The sequence below is a fragment of the Schizosaccharomyces cryophilus genome (assembly GCF_000004155.1).
Source record: "Schizosaccharomyces cryophilus OY26 unplaced genomic scaffold supercont4.1, whole genome shotgun sequence".
Classification (NCBI taxonomy): Eukaryota; Fungi; Ascomycota; class Schizosaccharomycetes; order Schizosaccharomycetales; family Schizosaccharomycetaceae; genus Schizosaccharomyces; species Schizosaccharomyces cryophilus.
Window position 1 is genome coordinate 1442460 of NW_013185624.1, and position 15207 is coordinate 1457666.

Consider the following 15207-nt stretch of genomic DNA (forward strand, 5'->3'; position numbering starts at 1 on the left):
CACATGATATTAAATACCCTTTTAGTACAATAACCCAGTGGACGAGTCTGAATTTTATAGTGGGAAGGCAGAAGAGCTACTTCTAGTATTCTACTTAAGAATTAAAAGTCGGTACTCTATGGCTGTAAGAGTTTGGACTGTTTCAGTTAGAAAACACACAAACTATGCATCTGCACTAGAATCCAAAAAAGAGGTGGCTCATGACTTAGCAAGACGCTTATTATTCAAATTGTAATTTATTGACTTTTTATGCTTCATGGAAACACAATCTGGTCTACGCAATGCTTTCCTGCTACATCAGTAAATAATGCCAACTCGCTTAAATTAACTCAAACTACCTTCAATTAGAAAACGGGTAGCTACGCCCGATGAGCAACTGAAGAAAATCGTAACTTGTGGGAATCATGTAGTTTTTTTTTTTTTAATATAGGCATATTACTTTTTATTCTGATGCCGTTGAAGGGATTTTCTAGTCGGCCGCTATATCTGGAAGAAAAAACCGAATCCAGCAAACAGAAGCGTAGGGTCCCTGCTGACATTCGAAAGCGAATTCGACGTGCTTGTTTGGGTTGTCGGTTAAAAAAAAGTCGTTGTACAGGAACGGTACCGTGTCATTCCTGTCTAGCTTTAGGAAGTCAATGTGTATATACGGATGTAGAGAAGGAAAGGACCCCGTCCAAGCAGTATATCGCAGAATTAAGTAAACGACAAAAATGTTTCGAATACTTATTTGAACACATTTGCCCTTCTGTCCCTCAATGTACACAAGCGTTAGTCCAACTATGCAAAAGTTTAGAGTCTAATATCAAACAAGGAACACCACTTGCTTCTTTGATCAAGCCTGCAGTCATTGATGAAACTCTTTGCAAATTTTCTTTGAACTCTGAAGAAGAGACTTCCGAAGAGTCTACGAATCAACAGAAAGTATACGTTTCCTCTGAACCCAGAGTTCCTGATCAATGTCTTTTGACTGAAGGGTCCATTTCGGATCGTTTTGCAAAAACAATAAAACATGCAACCAATTTTGTACCCAATGAACGTCTGTCTCATGATACGTTAGGGCCGGTCCTTATAGGTCCAACTTCGTCTTCTGTTTTTTTGGAGGAATTAGCTTCATCCCTAAATGTCCTTGAACGTGCTTCTCCGTGTCTGACTTCAGAGTCGCTCTCACCCTCTTTACAATCTGTGGAAGCATTCAAGTCTTGTTTACCTGTGCTTCTTCAGCGTGGTTTAATCTCATTGGGACCAAGTCCTGACTTAAAATCATCAAATGTTACATCGCAATACTTTGAGTCACTGTCTCTTTTAGCTTGTCAATTGCTACCTTCTCTAGAAACAGCAAGGCAACTGTCTCAAATCTTTTTTGTTCGTTTTCAATGTTTTTTGCAACTTTATCCGCCTGCCTTTTTCTATAAACGTTATCAAATCTTTTATAATATTCCCAAACTGCCCAATAATTTGGACATTGGTTTTCTTATTGTATCAATGAGCATTATGGCTCTTGGCCAATTGACCGCAAACAACGATGGAATTCATATCAAAGAACCTATAGAAAATGCATTTGAGCTCCTAAACCTCAGTGAGCAATTGCTCTTCTTCCTCTTACCAAAATTCAGTCTGTCCACTGTGCAGGGAATTGCTATTGTCGCATTTCAATGTTTATTAATGGATAGAAAAAAGGAAGCTTATTCCTATGTAGGATTAGCTTTTCATATAGCTCGTGTCATTGGACTGGAAGTAATGGATTCTACCCAAACCTTAGATGACTCAGTTGCCCAAGAAACAAATCGAAGAATTCTGTGGTCTCTTCGTGTAATTTCGTCTTTCTTGTTTTTACAGGCTGGGATTACCCCAATAATTTCTTTGTTTCCAGTCAACGATCTTTATTTCCACAACTTGCCGAATATTATACATGAGTTAGAGGTTCCTCATCTTCCATCAACCGTTTTTTATTTTACAAGTACGATCAAGTTTTTTTCTATTGCAGTTCCTTCACTGCTGTCCATATATAATCCAACAGGAATTCACTCCAATCAAGAGCAGGATTATGCCGCGCTTTTATCGAAGGTTAAGGGTGCCTCTGAGAAAATTAATGAATGGAAAAAGAGCCTTCCTCATCAACAAGTAAATGATATGCATGACCGTACAAATTCTTTGTTTCGTGGAAGCGTCTTCTTGCATCTTTTATATCACCATTTCAATCTGTTACTTTTTCAAACTGTTGTATTTTATCACTTAAAGTACAATACTTTTTCCTCAAAATTTTCGTTGGTAACGGAATCTACGTCCGTCATTCTAGATTCAAATTCATGTTTTCAGTCTGTACAGTCCATTTTGTCACTTATCTTACTACTACAAGAGAATAATCAATTGGACAATTGCTTTTCTTTGGAGTATGAAATTCTGTATATGGCAGCTTCGATGTCTCTCTTGCTTTTCGTTACACGAGTTACTGATGACAAGCCTTTTTTAAAGTGTATTCATCTTCTAGAAAGCATGGGATCTGTCTCAGTTAATGCTAAGGAAAAGTTGAGCAAGTTAAAAACAGTAGCCTCAAAGTGTCAAAGTGAATATCTAGCTACACAACAAAAGTCAAGCTTTCCAGGCAACGATCGTCCATCCGAAATTTGCAGTGTGCAAGAAGGATACCTTGCATGGAAAACATGGATACAAGAACTTTCGAAAGATTCAGATTTGCCCGTTGGGCATTCATTAAAAGCAAATTCCAACGCTACATCATTAGAAATGGATTCACATTCCAGTTATGAGAAACACCCTTCGTCTACTGAATCTAATACAGCTTCTTCTCATCCCTTTCTTTCATGGCATGAAGCATTGCTTAGTATGGACATAGAGTCTAATAAACTTAGCTGAGATATGCATATTGAATTGGACCTCTTTCATTTTTCATGTTTTTTGTTTCTAAAATCTTTTTCTTTTTATTTATTTATATAAATGTGTATATTACTTAAATTAATGAATTGCTCTTATGTGCTTTACATTGCCATATTAAATATCCATTTAACCAAATACTGTAAACAACCTACCTGTACTAAACACGAAATCATTTTCAAAGTTTGACTATTCTAGAGAACATCTCTAGTCTAAAAGCAAATTAAAGTAATAAAGCAAAGTTTTGCAAACAACAGACTTGAATAATCACTGGTCCGTAGAGCAATTCGAGCTACGTATATACAAACAATTGTGAAACCTCCAAAGTCGGTATTCAATCCTGAAATTGTTTAATGAAACATGTTTCCTTATGATTCTGCGTCTCCATCCTTGAGACAGAATGATAAACTTATTAAACAAACATACAGTTCAGACAAACCAGTTGTTAAAACCACCAGCAATGATCTTTCCGATGACGAACTAAAAAAAATAAGTGCTATGTCTGAAAAAATAGTATGAATGAACTCGCTTGAACCATTTTTGCTAATTGTTTACCAAGGAGCACTTGGAAGCTGAAAACAAGGTTTTTACAGCAGAAGTCGAGGAAAAAATAAAGAGTTATCAAAGAGAAATGGTACGATGACCCTAAACCCAAATATGCTAACGTTTAGAAATCCTTACAAACTGAAAAGCTTGAGATCAGTGAGCAAAAGAGGCATATTCGAGACAGAGTCGGAGACTTGGAGAAAGAAATGGTACGAAAATTATATGCTACTTCATCCTAATTATTATTTTAGACCAAATTAGATTCTGATATGGACGAGCATCGAACGCTACAGACTGAAATGCTTGCAGAGCACGTATGTAAAGACTTTTTACGATAGACAATTAACATAATCCGAGGCAAATTTTCAATCTATTACAAACGACGTAAATAGGTTTTTCGACCTACTAGGATTGAAGGATTGCCCGGCTCATGAAGAGCTTCTTGAGGAAGAATCTCGTCTCGAAAAAGAATATGACTCAATTAACGAAGCATTGCAACTAGCAAAGCCAAAGTCAAAATCATTACTTAGTATTTTGTGTGCTGTTTCCAATGCTTCGCTAAGTCTGCCGGTAGATGCTAATGCTGCATATTTATATCCGTCCTGCCTGCTGAGGCCAAAGTCGGTGACTGATCATGATTCACTAACTTTAGAACCGAAAGATTTAGAGCTGGTTGCGTTTCATTTGAGGACACAACAGCAAATTTTAGAGCAGCGTGCTGAACATTTATCCTCTATAAACCAATTTATTGAACATATTGAAACCTATTCAAATAATTTAACCTCGCAAGACATTAAATTCAAGCAAAGTTCAAAGGACCTCATGGAAAAAGTCTTACTTTTAAAAGCAAATTTAAATAAATCTTTGGTATGTATGTGCTATTGTACCTTTACTAACCTTTAGATTCTGTTACGAGAAAAAGCCGATCAAAAAGAGCTTTCGATTCAAAATATATCGAGAGAGATCGAGAAGCATTCTTCCGTTCGAAAAGTAGAGCCGAAGGTAGAAAAATATCGAAACGCCTTAAGAAACATTCGGGAAGTAAGAAATCGTGACAACCTTCCTTCAGCAAATTATAAATATAATCATCCTTTGGAGTCTCTGCCTATTGCTCAAAAATATCATGTCTCACAAGAGGCACTCCTTACTGAACCTGCTGTCCTAGAATATTTAACTCAAGTGGATTCATTTACAAACGATGAGAAAGCAATGAGAATTATTAGAGCTAGATACCTTAAACTTACAGGCCGCCCTTTAAAAGAATGGAACTACACTAGCCCAATTTATGGGAGACCTATAGAAGCTGCGAGTTCAATAATGCATAATCCACGCTTTGTTTCACTCAAACATCTTCATGTGACTCTTCGTGACACGAATAATATAGTTTGGCTTGCTGAAGTTTGGTGTGATGATTGCGTTAGAGGAATCGGTCATTCTTTGAAGAAAGGGGAAGCTATTCAAATCGCAGCAGAGCAAGCAGCACTTCAATTTAAGGTAAGTTGGCTTCACTACTATCACTAATTAATTAGGATATAACTAGCGAGGATCTACTAGTCGTGGGTCAGCGCCATTCCACTGTGGTACAAGATCTATTCCTTGGGCATCCACTAAGCCTCTCTTCAACTAATTAAGGACATCGCAAACAGGAAAGTCTATATACTATTACTTTTACATTCGCTGTTTCTTACCGTCACCCCTAATTCTATTTAAATATCTATTAAACTGCACTTTAATCACTTTATCATTATGTCTTTTTCTGTTCAAGATCAATTTTACAAAACGCAGGCAGAATGCTGTTAGCTTTTAACAGCATTTCTTCATATTCACCTAACGACGTACTTAAAACAGTTACGGCACCACCAGCGCCAATTCTCCATAGATTGTCTTCAGTGTATTTAAAGGCTGATCGGATTATAACGTTGAATTCCGAGGAACCGCTAACATCCCAATATCCTAATGTTCCAGAATATATACCACGGCCATGAGGCTCCAAGTCCTCAAGCATTCGAACAGTCCTTAGCTTAGGAGCACCTGTCATGGATCCTGGAGGGAAGCACTTAGCTAAAACATCCCATGCGGTGATAGGTTTGTCTACTTGACCGTAGATATGCGATAAAAGAGAATAAACAGTAGGATGCTCCTCAACTTGATAAAGTTGGGGAACTTCAACTGAATTTTTCTTCGCCAATTGATGCAAATCATTTCGAATAAGATCTATAATCATATTTAACTCTGCTGTATCCTTGGGATTTAATAATTTGCTTCTTGCTTCTTCATAGGTCATTTGCAGATCTTTTCTTAGAGTACCCTTGATAGGAGAAAAATGACATGTTGAGTCCTTAAATTTCATAAACCTTTCCGGTGAACAGCATAGTAATGTTAAATGAGGAAAACGAAGAAAACCGGCAAACGATGCAGGGTTATGAAAACGGGCACGTAAGTACAAGTCATAATCAGACATATTTGGATGGGCTGATACAAATGTAGTATCTGTTAAACACATTTCATAGGAATCACCGGCCAGTAATCTTTGTTGACATTTCTGTACATGGTTGCAATATTCTTGCTCAGTCGGTATTTTATTTACCGATCCAAAACTATATGTTTTAATCTTATTTTTTTGAAAGTTCTGAAGGTCGAAGAGCAAATCTTCCCACCAGATACGTATTGAATCATCTGAAGGAAGTAGTGTTTGAACATAAGCTTTTTCTTTTTCGAGGTCAAACACAATTGACCTATCGACGAAAGCAAGTTCGGCATCAACATAATTTCTTTTATTATTTTTGTGGCTTTGAGGAAACAATGATGTTTCTGCTATTGACCTAGAAGAGTATTCGCTGCATTCGTAACCAATTGCTCCAATAATTCCGCAATGGAATGGTAAAGCGGATTCAATAGGAAAAGCTTTATGCTCTTCCATAAACTTTGCAACACTTTCCCAAAAATCTCCTTTGTATTCTTTCTCGAGGTTATTCTGACAATTAACTATAAAAGTAGTATTTACCGATTTTTTATAATGGATAAAATGAGCTAAGGGCCCCTCGAAAAAGCCAATAATCGAAAACTTTCCTGGGTTTTTAGCTGAATCCAAAAAACAGACGGGCTTGTTTGCATTGTTGAGATATTCGACAGCCGTTAGAGGATCAACCCATGGTATTTCCTGACTATGAATCCGTAGTGAGGGTGTTTTTGGATTTTTAATGAATGGTGATGGCTGGATGTCTAGTGCATCAAAATTTGTATAGGTTGAAGATGAAGTGGGCTTTTTCGTTCGAAACTTCCGGACAATATTAAGAAAATTCTGCACAATGCTAACGGCATCAGATGAGCCAACGCTTTCTGGATGGTAAAGAATCCCATAATGAGGCTTTTCTATTGCCTCAATTGCCATAATGATTTGGTCTTCTACTGACTTTGCAAGGACTCGAAGAGCACCAGTAGGGATGGAATCAACACACAAACTATGATATCTCATGCCCTTGACCGAGGGCAAATCCTGGAAAATTGAATCGTTCGTGGTCAATATGTTGGAAATCCTTCCGTGCCAAGGAAGTGTAAGCATTTTGTCCACTGAACATCCATAATGCAGAGCAAGAGATTGGAATCCCAAGCAAATTCCTAGTGTCGGTATATCAGAATGCCACACTTTATCAAGGACAGAAGCATACTCTGACGGGCTCCCGGGGCCAGGTCCTATAAAGATGGCGTCAAAAAAGTAAAGACTGTCCCACAGATCAAGACCACCTGTATCCCAATGTACAGTGGTAATGGAACATTCATTAGAAGCACGCTGAATTAAATCATGAACATTAAAGGTGTAAGAATCATAACAGTCCACCAACAATACTCGTAAGGGTTTTTCTCTGTCAGTCATCATTGTTGCAAAATCAGTATGTTATATTTCAATTTTTTCCCAGAGACATCAGCATTCCCCGCGGATAGTAATTATAGAAGCAGATATCGGAATTTTATAGTTACGTGAAAACACAATTAGCTGTTGTAGGATATCAATTTTGACAAGTAGAAAGATGTAAGAGATGAGAACTAAACTCAACTTTCAGAGTTCCCTTTTAAAATACTCGAAGCATCTAAAAACTGAGCAAAAAGCGTGTATTAGAAAGTCTCCGCTGATTACTAGTTTGTACCCAGTACGGTACGGATTATGTTTGTATCGCAAAGGAATACCATTTTTATGTAGCAATTGCTAGTTTCAAAACCTATATATTTAATTGTCTTCTTGATTAATAATTCATTGCTTCCTAAGAATGGGATGTAACAGAATGTTCCTCTCTTGCCTTTTACCAAATGCTACGAATACTGTATTCGTTTGTACATACTGACTGAAAACTTCATTGTTTCATTATAATAAGAGCTTTATTTCTTAATCTTTAATAATTTAAGCTTAAGTTGCTCTCCCCCACCTTTTGTTTCAATCTCTCAAAGTGAAATGTACAAATTTGGACGAAATCAAGAGTCGTCTACAGGAGTGAGAAACGATCGTTCAATTTCTAAAGAAGTTTCTTCGACGCAGAAGAACAACTTTTTAACGTGCATGCGATGCAAGCTAGCTAAAGGCCGTAATGGGTACAACAAATCCCAATGGCAGAAAGGGTACCGAAGTTGGCGTGGTGAAATCGTAGCAATCTCTGAAGCTAAAGCAATTTGCTCATCGTGTCAACCAAAGCAAGCAGACGTACTGAATTGCCCTGCCTGTAATGAGGACAAACCTGTTGCTGCGTTTTCAAAGTCTCAACGCAAGACGATGGCTCCAAGGTGTCAAGCTTGTGTCCATTTACAAAGAAATGATGGCATTGAAGATAATGATGATGAAGCATTTATCGATCCCTTCGAGGATGAGGAGGATGATGATTTTGATTTTGAAGACTAGGAATCTCCAACGTAAAATCCTTCCGGAACCAGAGATAAATCATGCTAATTCAAAAGCTAAGAACTAACTGATGACGGACAACATATGTATGAAAAATTGCACGAGCGATTCTGAAGATCATTACAATTATAGACACATGAAAAGCTTTTCATGCACGATACGATACAAAGAACAAACGAAAAGAATAGATTATACTGAGATTGAAGAAATTTATTTCTATATGAACATTTTTCGGAAATCTTTAAAGTTTGACATTAAAAATATGATTAATGAAGGCCTTAATGATTCCACCTTATTACAATAAATATAACAATTATCGAAGTCCAAATCCTTTCGTTTCATATATTGCTCGATTTAGTTTTTGCTTCAATTTTTCTTTGCTGGAATATTCCCAGATGCATAGTTGGTTAAAGCAGGTGTGAGCAATCGGAAGTTTTTCGTTATTCGGTCCTAATATAGATACTCGAAGCTGAATACTTTGAATCCCAGTTGCTGGGATTCGATCGCTTCCCGTCATAAAAACAAGCAGTCTTCGTTGTTTCTCTTCTGGGAGACTGAAAATTGTTTCCCAAAGCCAAGCAATTACAGGAATTTTTTTAACAGAATGGTCATTGAGCATGTGAGTCCGTCTCTCATGTGCCCTGCTGTTTTGTCTACAGACGGTTTCACGATTATACATGTCGTACGTGCAAGTTGCACGTAACAAATCCCAATTGATGAGCTCCTCATTACCTCTAACTAGTTTTTCCATCTCTTGCTCTTGAAAAAGCGAGAGTGCATTCCCTCCGCAGACCTTTAAAAATCCCTCTTGAAAGGTCGAAAATTGTGACTGTATGGATTTGTTTAGTAAATAGTCGGAATAAGCTACCACATATTCCTTCTTATTTTCATTATTGAGGCTTATTTGAGCCCCATCCTTTATGAGTTCTACTGTTTCATAACCTGTTTCTGTTGGTACATTAACAGTAAAATTCAATCCGTACATCTCTTCAACGTCTCCGTCGAACTCCAGCAGCATCCGGAGTCCGTGGGTTAGGGATGGTCGAAATTCTGCCACGTCGTTCAAAGTAAGAGGCAGACCTAAAAGCTTTTTGTAACAGGCAGTCGGCAATTTTACATCAAGATTCACCGAATTATACACAGCCATGCCCATGAGCACACCAACGAGATGATAGTACTCTTTGTTGGTGGTTTTCCTTCTACTACTGAACCAAACGTAGTCCAATTGTTCATCAGGATAACTTTCAAAAAGCCCGAAACTAGGATCAAAGATTTCGCGACTAAGCAATAAAAGCCATTCCTTTTTTAATCCGCCAGCATCTACACCTTCCTCATTCACAAATTCAACTTTAAGAGACTTTTTTAGATCGATTCCTGGTTTGCTAACTTGTCTTAAGCTGTCAGCTAGGAGGTGAGTCCGTCGTACGCGAAGAATAAGATAAGGTTCAACTGCCTTTTTTGAAAGGATGGAAGAGAAAAAAGCTTCTCTTGCCCGATACTCCATTTGTCGACGGGCATCAAATTGCATAATTTTTACTTTCGCCCCCATGGAAAGCAGGAAAGGGTACTGACAGAATGTAAAATAATGCCTTTTCTGCTCCCATAGCTCAAAATCTTTATTGAGGTTGATATAGTCAACCATGGTACAATAAAAAGAGCTTTTTACGATAAGATTCGTTTGACAATTTGCTCCATACAAAAGAGCCATGCTGATGGCAGCAGCACGAATCTGCCAATCTGAATTATAGGAGTAGTTGTATTGAATTCGTTCACACTGCTTGGACAATCGTTGTCCAATAAACCTATTGATGAGATCGACCTTATCTCGAAAAAACTCGGCATTTCGATATGGGCCTTGAGTAAACCAACAAATAAAGTATCGATGGGCTTCATTTCCGAGATTGGAAAGGATTCCCAAAATTCTCTTTAAAACTCCCAATTTACTATACCTCTTTTCTCTGTAATTATAGGTGATGAGTGGATTCTCCAACAGAATCAACAAAAATCGATAATGAGTGATATCGTAACAGTGCTGTTTCGGTCGTCGAAGCAAATTGTCGGTTGCTCTTAATACCTCTTCCATAATAGAGGGATCTAAACTCATGAGTTGCTCATACATAAGCCATATGTCGTGGAAGTTGAGACCGCAACTTTTATATACACGTTCTGCGGTAGAGAAGGCTTGAAGAAGGATGTGCGAATTGCGAAACAATCGTGAAAGGAACTGCTGCAGAGACAAGATAGCCAAAGTATATGCGTGTTTGTCATTTTTCCGTTTAGCATTTTTTAGAGAGGAACGTGTTTCTTTAATCTTTTGAAAGACGAGGGTCGCTGAGATAGTTGATGGATTATCTGTTTTTCGCTGATGGTCCAATTTGCCATGGATGGGATGTAAGTCGTTTATGGTCAAGCAAACAACACATCGAAAGCATGGCACTGTTTTGGGATATCGAAGACTACTTCTGCAGCAAATGCAAGTTCCCACCACCTGAACAATGTTAGTTGGAAAGTCATTTTAAATTCTCTCATTACCATTTCTAGTTCGTCTTCATTGCCATGGTTGTTATGACTGCCCTTGGAGGATCCCGGCCATCGAAATCCTACGGGATTTCCACCCATCTGCTGAAACACAAGCTCTTTAAGTTTTTCAGATACCTTTATATGTGCATCAGAATAGGATCGTGAGGTGCAAGGGGGCTTATCTGATTCCAAATGCTCATGACTATTCGGTTCGCAAGGTTGTGTCCGAGAAGTATGATCAGCAAATTGGGTAATGCTCGGTACAGAAGAAGGCATTGGCTTTTAATGCTTTTTAAAAAAACTGGCTCTACAATTTCCTTTACTTTTGATGAAACAACCGTGGAAAAGAATAGTACAGAGTGTTCAAGCGATGGGTGTAGAAATTGGTTTTTGGGAGTAATGTTACAAAACGTTCTTTAATATGGATTATCCTAATCAAAATATACATTACAAAATTATGCGTCGAATACGACTCACTAGCGCTCTGTCAACAACTCAGCGAACTTGAATTAATGATTGCGTAGCTGCCAGCTATGACTTATTTCGTCAATCTATCATCACAGACCAAGCCTTTTAATTCGAAGCTTTGTACTTGTAAAATGGTGAATAATAAAACTAAAACCAAATAAAGCTTTTTTGTTCGATTAACAACTTTGATATCGGGGAATTAAAAAATACAAAATACTGAACGGTTAACATATGCCAAAAAATCCCTTCTATTCCACGGCATGTAAAGTGAAATTCAGACACAAAGCTTGACAATATGTTCTGATTCAAGGATAATTTATGGAACTGACTATAAGCCAGGTCCTTAGACGGTCGTTGTTTAAACAAGGAAGGTATCTATGTGAAAGTATATTGTTTATATAACATATTCGTTTTTATTTTCAATGATAGTAATCTTTATTTATTAGCGAGTGAATGGAAAATAGCAATCTTCGATGAAACTTAAAAACATCACTGCCCTTGTGGATGTTAACAGAAATGATTTAAAAGGTAGAAAAAACAAGATGAAATAGACAATGTATACCTATATGATTGCATGGGATTCAATTTTTTGGACTAGCTTGCTCAAAAAAGAATTTGAGAAAAACATACTGGAATCCTAAATACCTAAGCTGAGGAAACCAATAACTAAACGAAGGGAGTAAACGTTATATGAATTAAATTATTTGGTGGAAAATAAAAAGAAACAAACATGTAACAATATACGAATAACTACAGAAAATTAAGAAAACATCGGACTAAAAATTTCATCATCATAGAGTCAAGGTGAGCCAAGATTTACGAAATTCCCAAAGTATTCAGCTATAATCGTAAAGTAAACAAATATCCAACATGTAGACAAAAATTCAAAGACATTGCAACCTCTTAGAGAAAATTGAGTCATTACCATAAAAAAGAAGGAAAAATTCTAAGAAACCATAATCACATCCTTCTCATAACTGATGTTTTTCTCGATTTGGTTTAGCGATATGTTTTGTATTTTTCCTTTCATGGATCGTGTATACATTGTACAGTAAAAGGAAACGAAAGAACCGGCTATAACGGGTTTATAGAGATGGACGTGTGTTTCTTTGAATTGGTGGAGGGACAGGAATAGCACCTGCAGAAGGTGTACTGTCACGAGAAATCAAACGTCTAGGTTTGGGGGGAGCTGGCGGAGGAGCCTTTTTTGGGGGTTTCGAAACAGAAGGCTGGGGAACAGGTTGTGGAGGAATGGTGTTCACCCCAGGTGTTAATAATGTGCGTCGAGGAGGTGGTGCTGGAGAATTGGTTTTTGTAGGAGTAGGTAAAGGGGGAGCTTTAGGTGCTGAAGAAGGTGGGATAGAACTAGCAGAAGTATAAGGAGGGGGAGGGAGGGAAGATGATTCTTCTCCTGCAAAAGTAGAAGAAGTTAGTGGTGAGCGCACAGGAGGAGGAGGAGGAGGAGCGCGAGAGGTGGATCGTGTAGGAGAAGAAGGGCTGTTTAAGACAGAGGTAGGAGGAGAAGGGCTGGTTAAGCTAGGAGATTGAGCCAAAAAGGATGGCTTAGATGGGGAGGCCGCAGCTTTCGCTGAACTGCTTGGACTCGATGCATTAGGATGCAGTTGGGAAAAGTGTTTGGGAGGTGGTGGCAGAGTTGAAACGTCGACATGACGGATACTTAAACGTGGACCACTTCCATATACGGCCCTTGTATCGTACATAGGACCATCTCTTGCAAATTCGGCTAAGTAAGGTTAGAAATTCATCCAACAAATTACGGTTCATATTTTCGTGTACTGCTAGCTAATCCGTAAAGATAACAGAAGGATAGAAAGACATACCAGGTAATTTAGAGTTTAATTTTTGCTGTGCACGATTTGCAGAAGTTTGTAAAGAGCCAAACGATTTCTTTGCATCAAACGCCATATGGATGTACAAAAGAGCTCAATTCCTTTCAAGTAATCTTTTTAAGCCTTCTCTATTTCTTTATGTAAGAAAAATCGATGCTTTGAGTTAAAAATAGCAGATTTTCTTTTAACCCACAAAGTGTTTAGTGAAGGTCGTGTTTACCCGAGACGCCAGTTGGTCAAGTCCATTCCAAGTAGCCAGGAAACGCCTTCATTCTCAGACAAGTGAAAATTAAAAATGGAAAAGAAAGAAAATTAAATAAGAAAACTATGGATAAAAGAAACTAAAAAAAAAAATCTGGATATACATTCAGACTACTTTCATTAAAGAGATTTCTAGAGAAAACGATTGTACTGCGCACTAGATAAAAGAAAATAAACAAAAACAAAAGGTTAAAAGAAATTTTGATTACTTATGCGAATGTCAACAGATGGTAGAATCCTTTACCGGAAACGGACAGAACTCGTCTTCTATTTCAAAGAATGCATTATCTAAAAGAAAGCTACGATCATATATAAAATATCATGCAGGATGAATAAGAAACCATTCATTTCGTTGGAGACACGTATTCACTTGTCAGGGAGTTACAACTCTTCATTTCCTTCGTCATTTTCAGCTTTGGAAAGAACACCAGATTTGGCAATGACAACATCGACAACAGGACGATCACGCTTATCAGTTTTGGTCTTGGAAATCCTTTGAACGATTTCATAACCAGAAACGACTGTAGGTTAGCATACAGAAATAAGACCTTGGACAAGAAGAATGCTACAAGCGAAAAGTATCATACCTTCACCGAACACAACATGATGGCCATCCAACCAGGGGGTCTTCGTGGTGGTGATGAAGAATTGAGAACCATTGGTATCGGGACCGGCATTCGCCATACTCAATAAACCAGGACGGCTATGACTGATTTTAAAGTTCTCATCACGGAAACGAGGTCCATAAACTAGATTGTTAGTATCAGAAAGTCCACCTACTAGGAATTGGAGCTTTGCAAGGACATCCATTGTGTCATTGAAAATGGATCACATGTCCTCTTGTGCTAAGACTAAACAAGAAGAATAGACTTACTTGATTTTCCACCGGTACCATCATGGTTAGTAAAGTCTACGAAAGCATGTTAGTTGACAAGCATTAAAAGCAAGATAAATTGAACAAACCTCCTCCTTGGATCATAAATTTGGGAATCACGCGATGGAAGGAAGATCCTTCATAGCCAAAGCCCTTTTCTCCAGTTGCTAACACACGAAAGTTTTCGGCCTAAAATCACGATACTTTGTAAGCAAGTGTTCCAAAAATATTCAATGGATTTCCTCCATTTATTCGTTTGTTCTTACCGTATTCGGGACAGTCTTTCCATACAAACCGAATTCGACACGTCCCAAAAAGTCGTCGCCCTGTTTCAGATCAAAGTAAACAATGTCTGTAATGGTGGGACCGCGATTAGCTGCGCAAAGGACAGCAAACAAAGCGGAAATAAGTAGAGAAAAGCGAACCCAATACATTTTTAAAGCTCGTAGTGGAAGAAAGGTGAAGTCAAAAGTCGTACATTTCGCCATTGTTACTGTAGCAACCCCCGCCTTCCCCCACAATGTGCAAAGTAAACAAACAAATAGGGAACTAAAAGAAATTAAAGAAACAAGAAAAGTAGTAAGACTTTAAAATTAAAGACAAGAGGTTTCTTTCTTCTTTCAAAGAAACTGTATGGATGCGTTTTTATTTCTCTGACTTTTGTAGAATATTTCCTTTACGTACACAGATGAATGAATTCATATTCAGCAAAAAACGAAGGATTTTTTTCCCTAGTTGTTAAAGATTTACTTTTTAGTTTATTTTTTTATAATCCTTTTCTTCAAGCGAATTTTTTTTAGGCAAGTTATCTACTTTTTTACGGGGTTTGTAGAAAATAAACAATCCAAGTTAACACCATTGAACGAATTTCAGGTTAAAAAAGAAATTTAATTAGCACTTAAAGAGCT

At 37.7% G+C, this 15207-nt stretch overlaps 7 protein-coding genes across 7 annotated transcripts; 3 read left to right on the plus strand and 4 right to left on the minus strand.

Annotated features, from left to right (window-relative positions):
* Window positions 1–281: 281 nt before the first annotated feature.
* On the plus strand, window positions 282–2874 carry SPOG_03066 (transcription factor Thi5; the record flags this gene model as incomplete). The annotated part of the gene is made up of 2 exons (XM_013165725.1): window positions 282–300; window positions 431–2874. The coding sequence occupies 2 exons, from the start codon at window positions 282–284 to the stop codon at window positions 2872–2874; spliced, it is 2463 nt and encodes an 820-aa protein (XP_013021179.1).
* Window positions 2875–3032: 158 nt separating this feature from the next.
* Window positions 3033–5777, plus strand: SPOG_03065 (uncharacterized protein). The gene is made up of 7 exons (XM_013165724.1): window positions 3033–3405; window positions 3452–3526; window positions 3564–3647; window positions 3690–3752; window positions 3796–4305; window positions 4342–4932; window positions 4968–5777. The coding sequence occupies exons 1-7, from the start codon at window positions 3253–3255 to the stop codon at window positions 5067–5069; spliced, it is 1578 nt and encodes a 525-aa protein (XP_013021178.1). The 5' UTR covers window positions 3033–3252; the 3' UTR covers window positions 5070–5777.
* SPOG_03064 (para-aminobenzoate synthase) lies at window positions 5046–7691 on the minus strand. The gene has a single exon (XM_013165723.1). It carries the CDS (start codon window positions 7313–7315, stop codon window positions 5183–5185), a length of 2133 nt encoding a protein of 710 aa, XP_013021177.1. The 5' UTR covers window positions 7316–7691; the 3' UTR covers window positions 5046–5182.
* A 52-nt stretch (window positions 7692–7743) lies between these two features.
* SPOG_03063 (uncharacterized protein) lies at window positions 7744–8326 on the plus strand (the record flags this gene model as incomplete). Its single annotated transcript, XM_013165722.1, has 2 exons — window positions 7744–7757; window positions 7840–8326. The coding sequence occupies 2 exons, from the start codon at window positions 7744–7746 to the stop codon at window positions 8324–8326; spliced, it is 501 nt and encodes a 166-aa protein (XP_013021176.1).
* A 313-nt stretch (window positions 8327–8639) lies between these two features.
* Window positions 8640–11122, minus strand: SPOG_03062 (ubiquitin-protein ligase E3; the record flags this gene model as incomplete). Its single annotated transcript, XM_013165721.1, has 2 exons — window positions 8640–10814; window positions 10859–11122. 2 exons carry the CDS (start codon window positions 11120–11122, stop codon window positions 8640–8642), a joined length of 2439 nt encoding a protein of 812 aa, XP_013021175.1.
* Window positions 11123–11989: 867 nt separating this feature from the next.
* On the minus strand, window positions 11990–13377 carry SPOG_03061 (uncharacterized protein). Its single transcript, XM_013165720.1, has 2 exons — window positions 13156–13377; window positions 11990–13058 (listed from the first exon to the last, which is right to left on the minus strand). The coding sequence occupies exons 1-2, from the start codon at window positions 13238–13240 to the stop codon at window positions 12400–12402; spliced, it is 744 nt and encodes a 247-aa protein (XP_013021174.1). The 5' UTR covers window positions 13241–13377; the 3' UTR covers window positions 11990–12399.
* A 235-nt stretch (window positions 13378–13612) lies between these two features.
* On the minus strand, window positions 13613–14787 carry SPOG_03060 (cyclophilin family peptidyl-prolyl cis-trans isomerase Cyp4; the record flags this gene model as incomplete). Its single annotated transcript, XM_013165719.1, has 5 exons — window positions 13613–13946; window positions 14013–14174; window positions 14300–14335; window positions 14389–14488; window positions 14566–14787. The coding sequence occupies 5 exons, from the start codon at window positions 14785–14787 to the stop codon at window positions 13807–13809; spliced, it is 660 nt and encodes a 219-aa protein (XP_013021173.1). The 3' UTR covers window positions 13613–13806.
* Window positions 14788–15207: the final 420 nt, after the last annotated feature.

What these genes read in the sequence shown, in the direction of transcription:
- SPOG_03061 (XM_013165720.1), bottom strand. Translation starts at nt 13,240, where the DNA reads ATGGCGTTTGATGCAAAGAAATCGTTTGGCTCTTTACAAACTTCTGCA. An exon ending in ATTAAACTCTAAATTACCTG is followed by an intron (nt 13,059 to 13,155) that starts GTATGTCTTTCT and finishes AACCTTACTTAG; the next exon opens with CCGAATTTGCAAGAGATGGT.
- SPOG_03064 (XM_013165723.1), bottom strand. Translation starts at nt 7,315, where the DNA reads ATGATGACTGACAGAGAAAAACCCTTACGAGTATTGTTGGTGGACTGT.
- SPOG_03065 (XM_013165724.1), top strand. Translation starts at nt 3,253, where the DNA reads ATGTTTCCTTATGATTCTGCGTCTCCATCCTTGAGACAGAATGATAAA. An exon ending in CTGAAATGCTTGCAGAGCAC is followed by an intron (nt 3,753 to 3,795) that starts GTATGTAAAGAC and finishes ACATAATCCGAG; the next exon opens with GCAAATTTTCAATCTATTAC. An exon ending in CAAATTTAAATAAATCTTTG is followed by an intron (nt 4,306 to 4,341) that starts GTATGTATGTGC and finishes ACTAACCTTTAG; the next exon opens with ATTCTGTTACGAGAAAAAGC.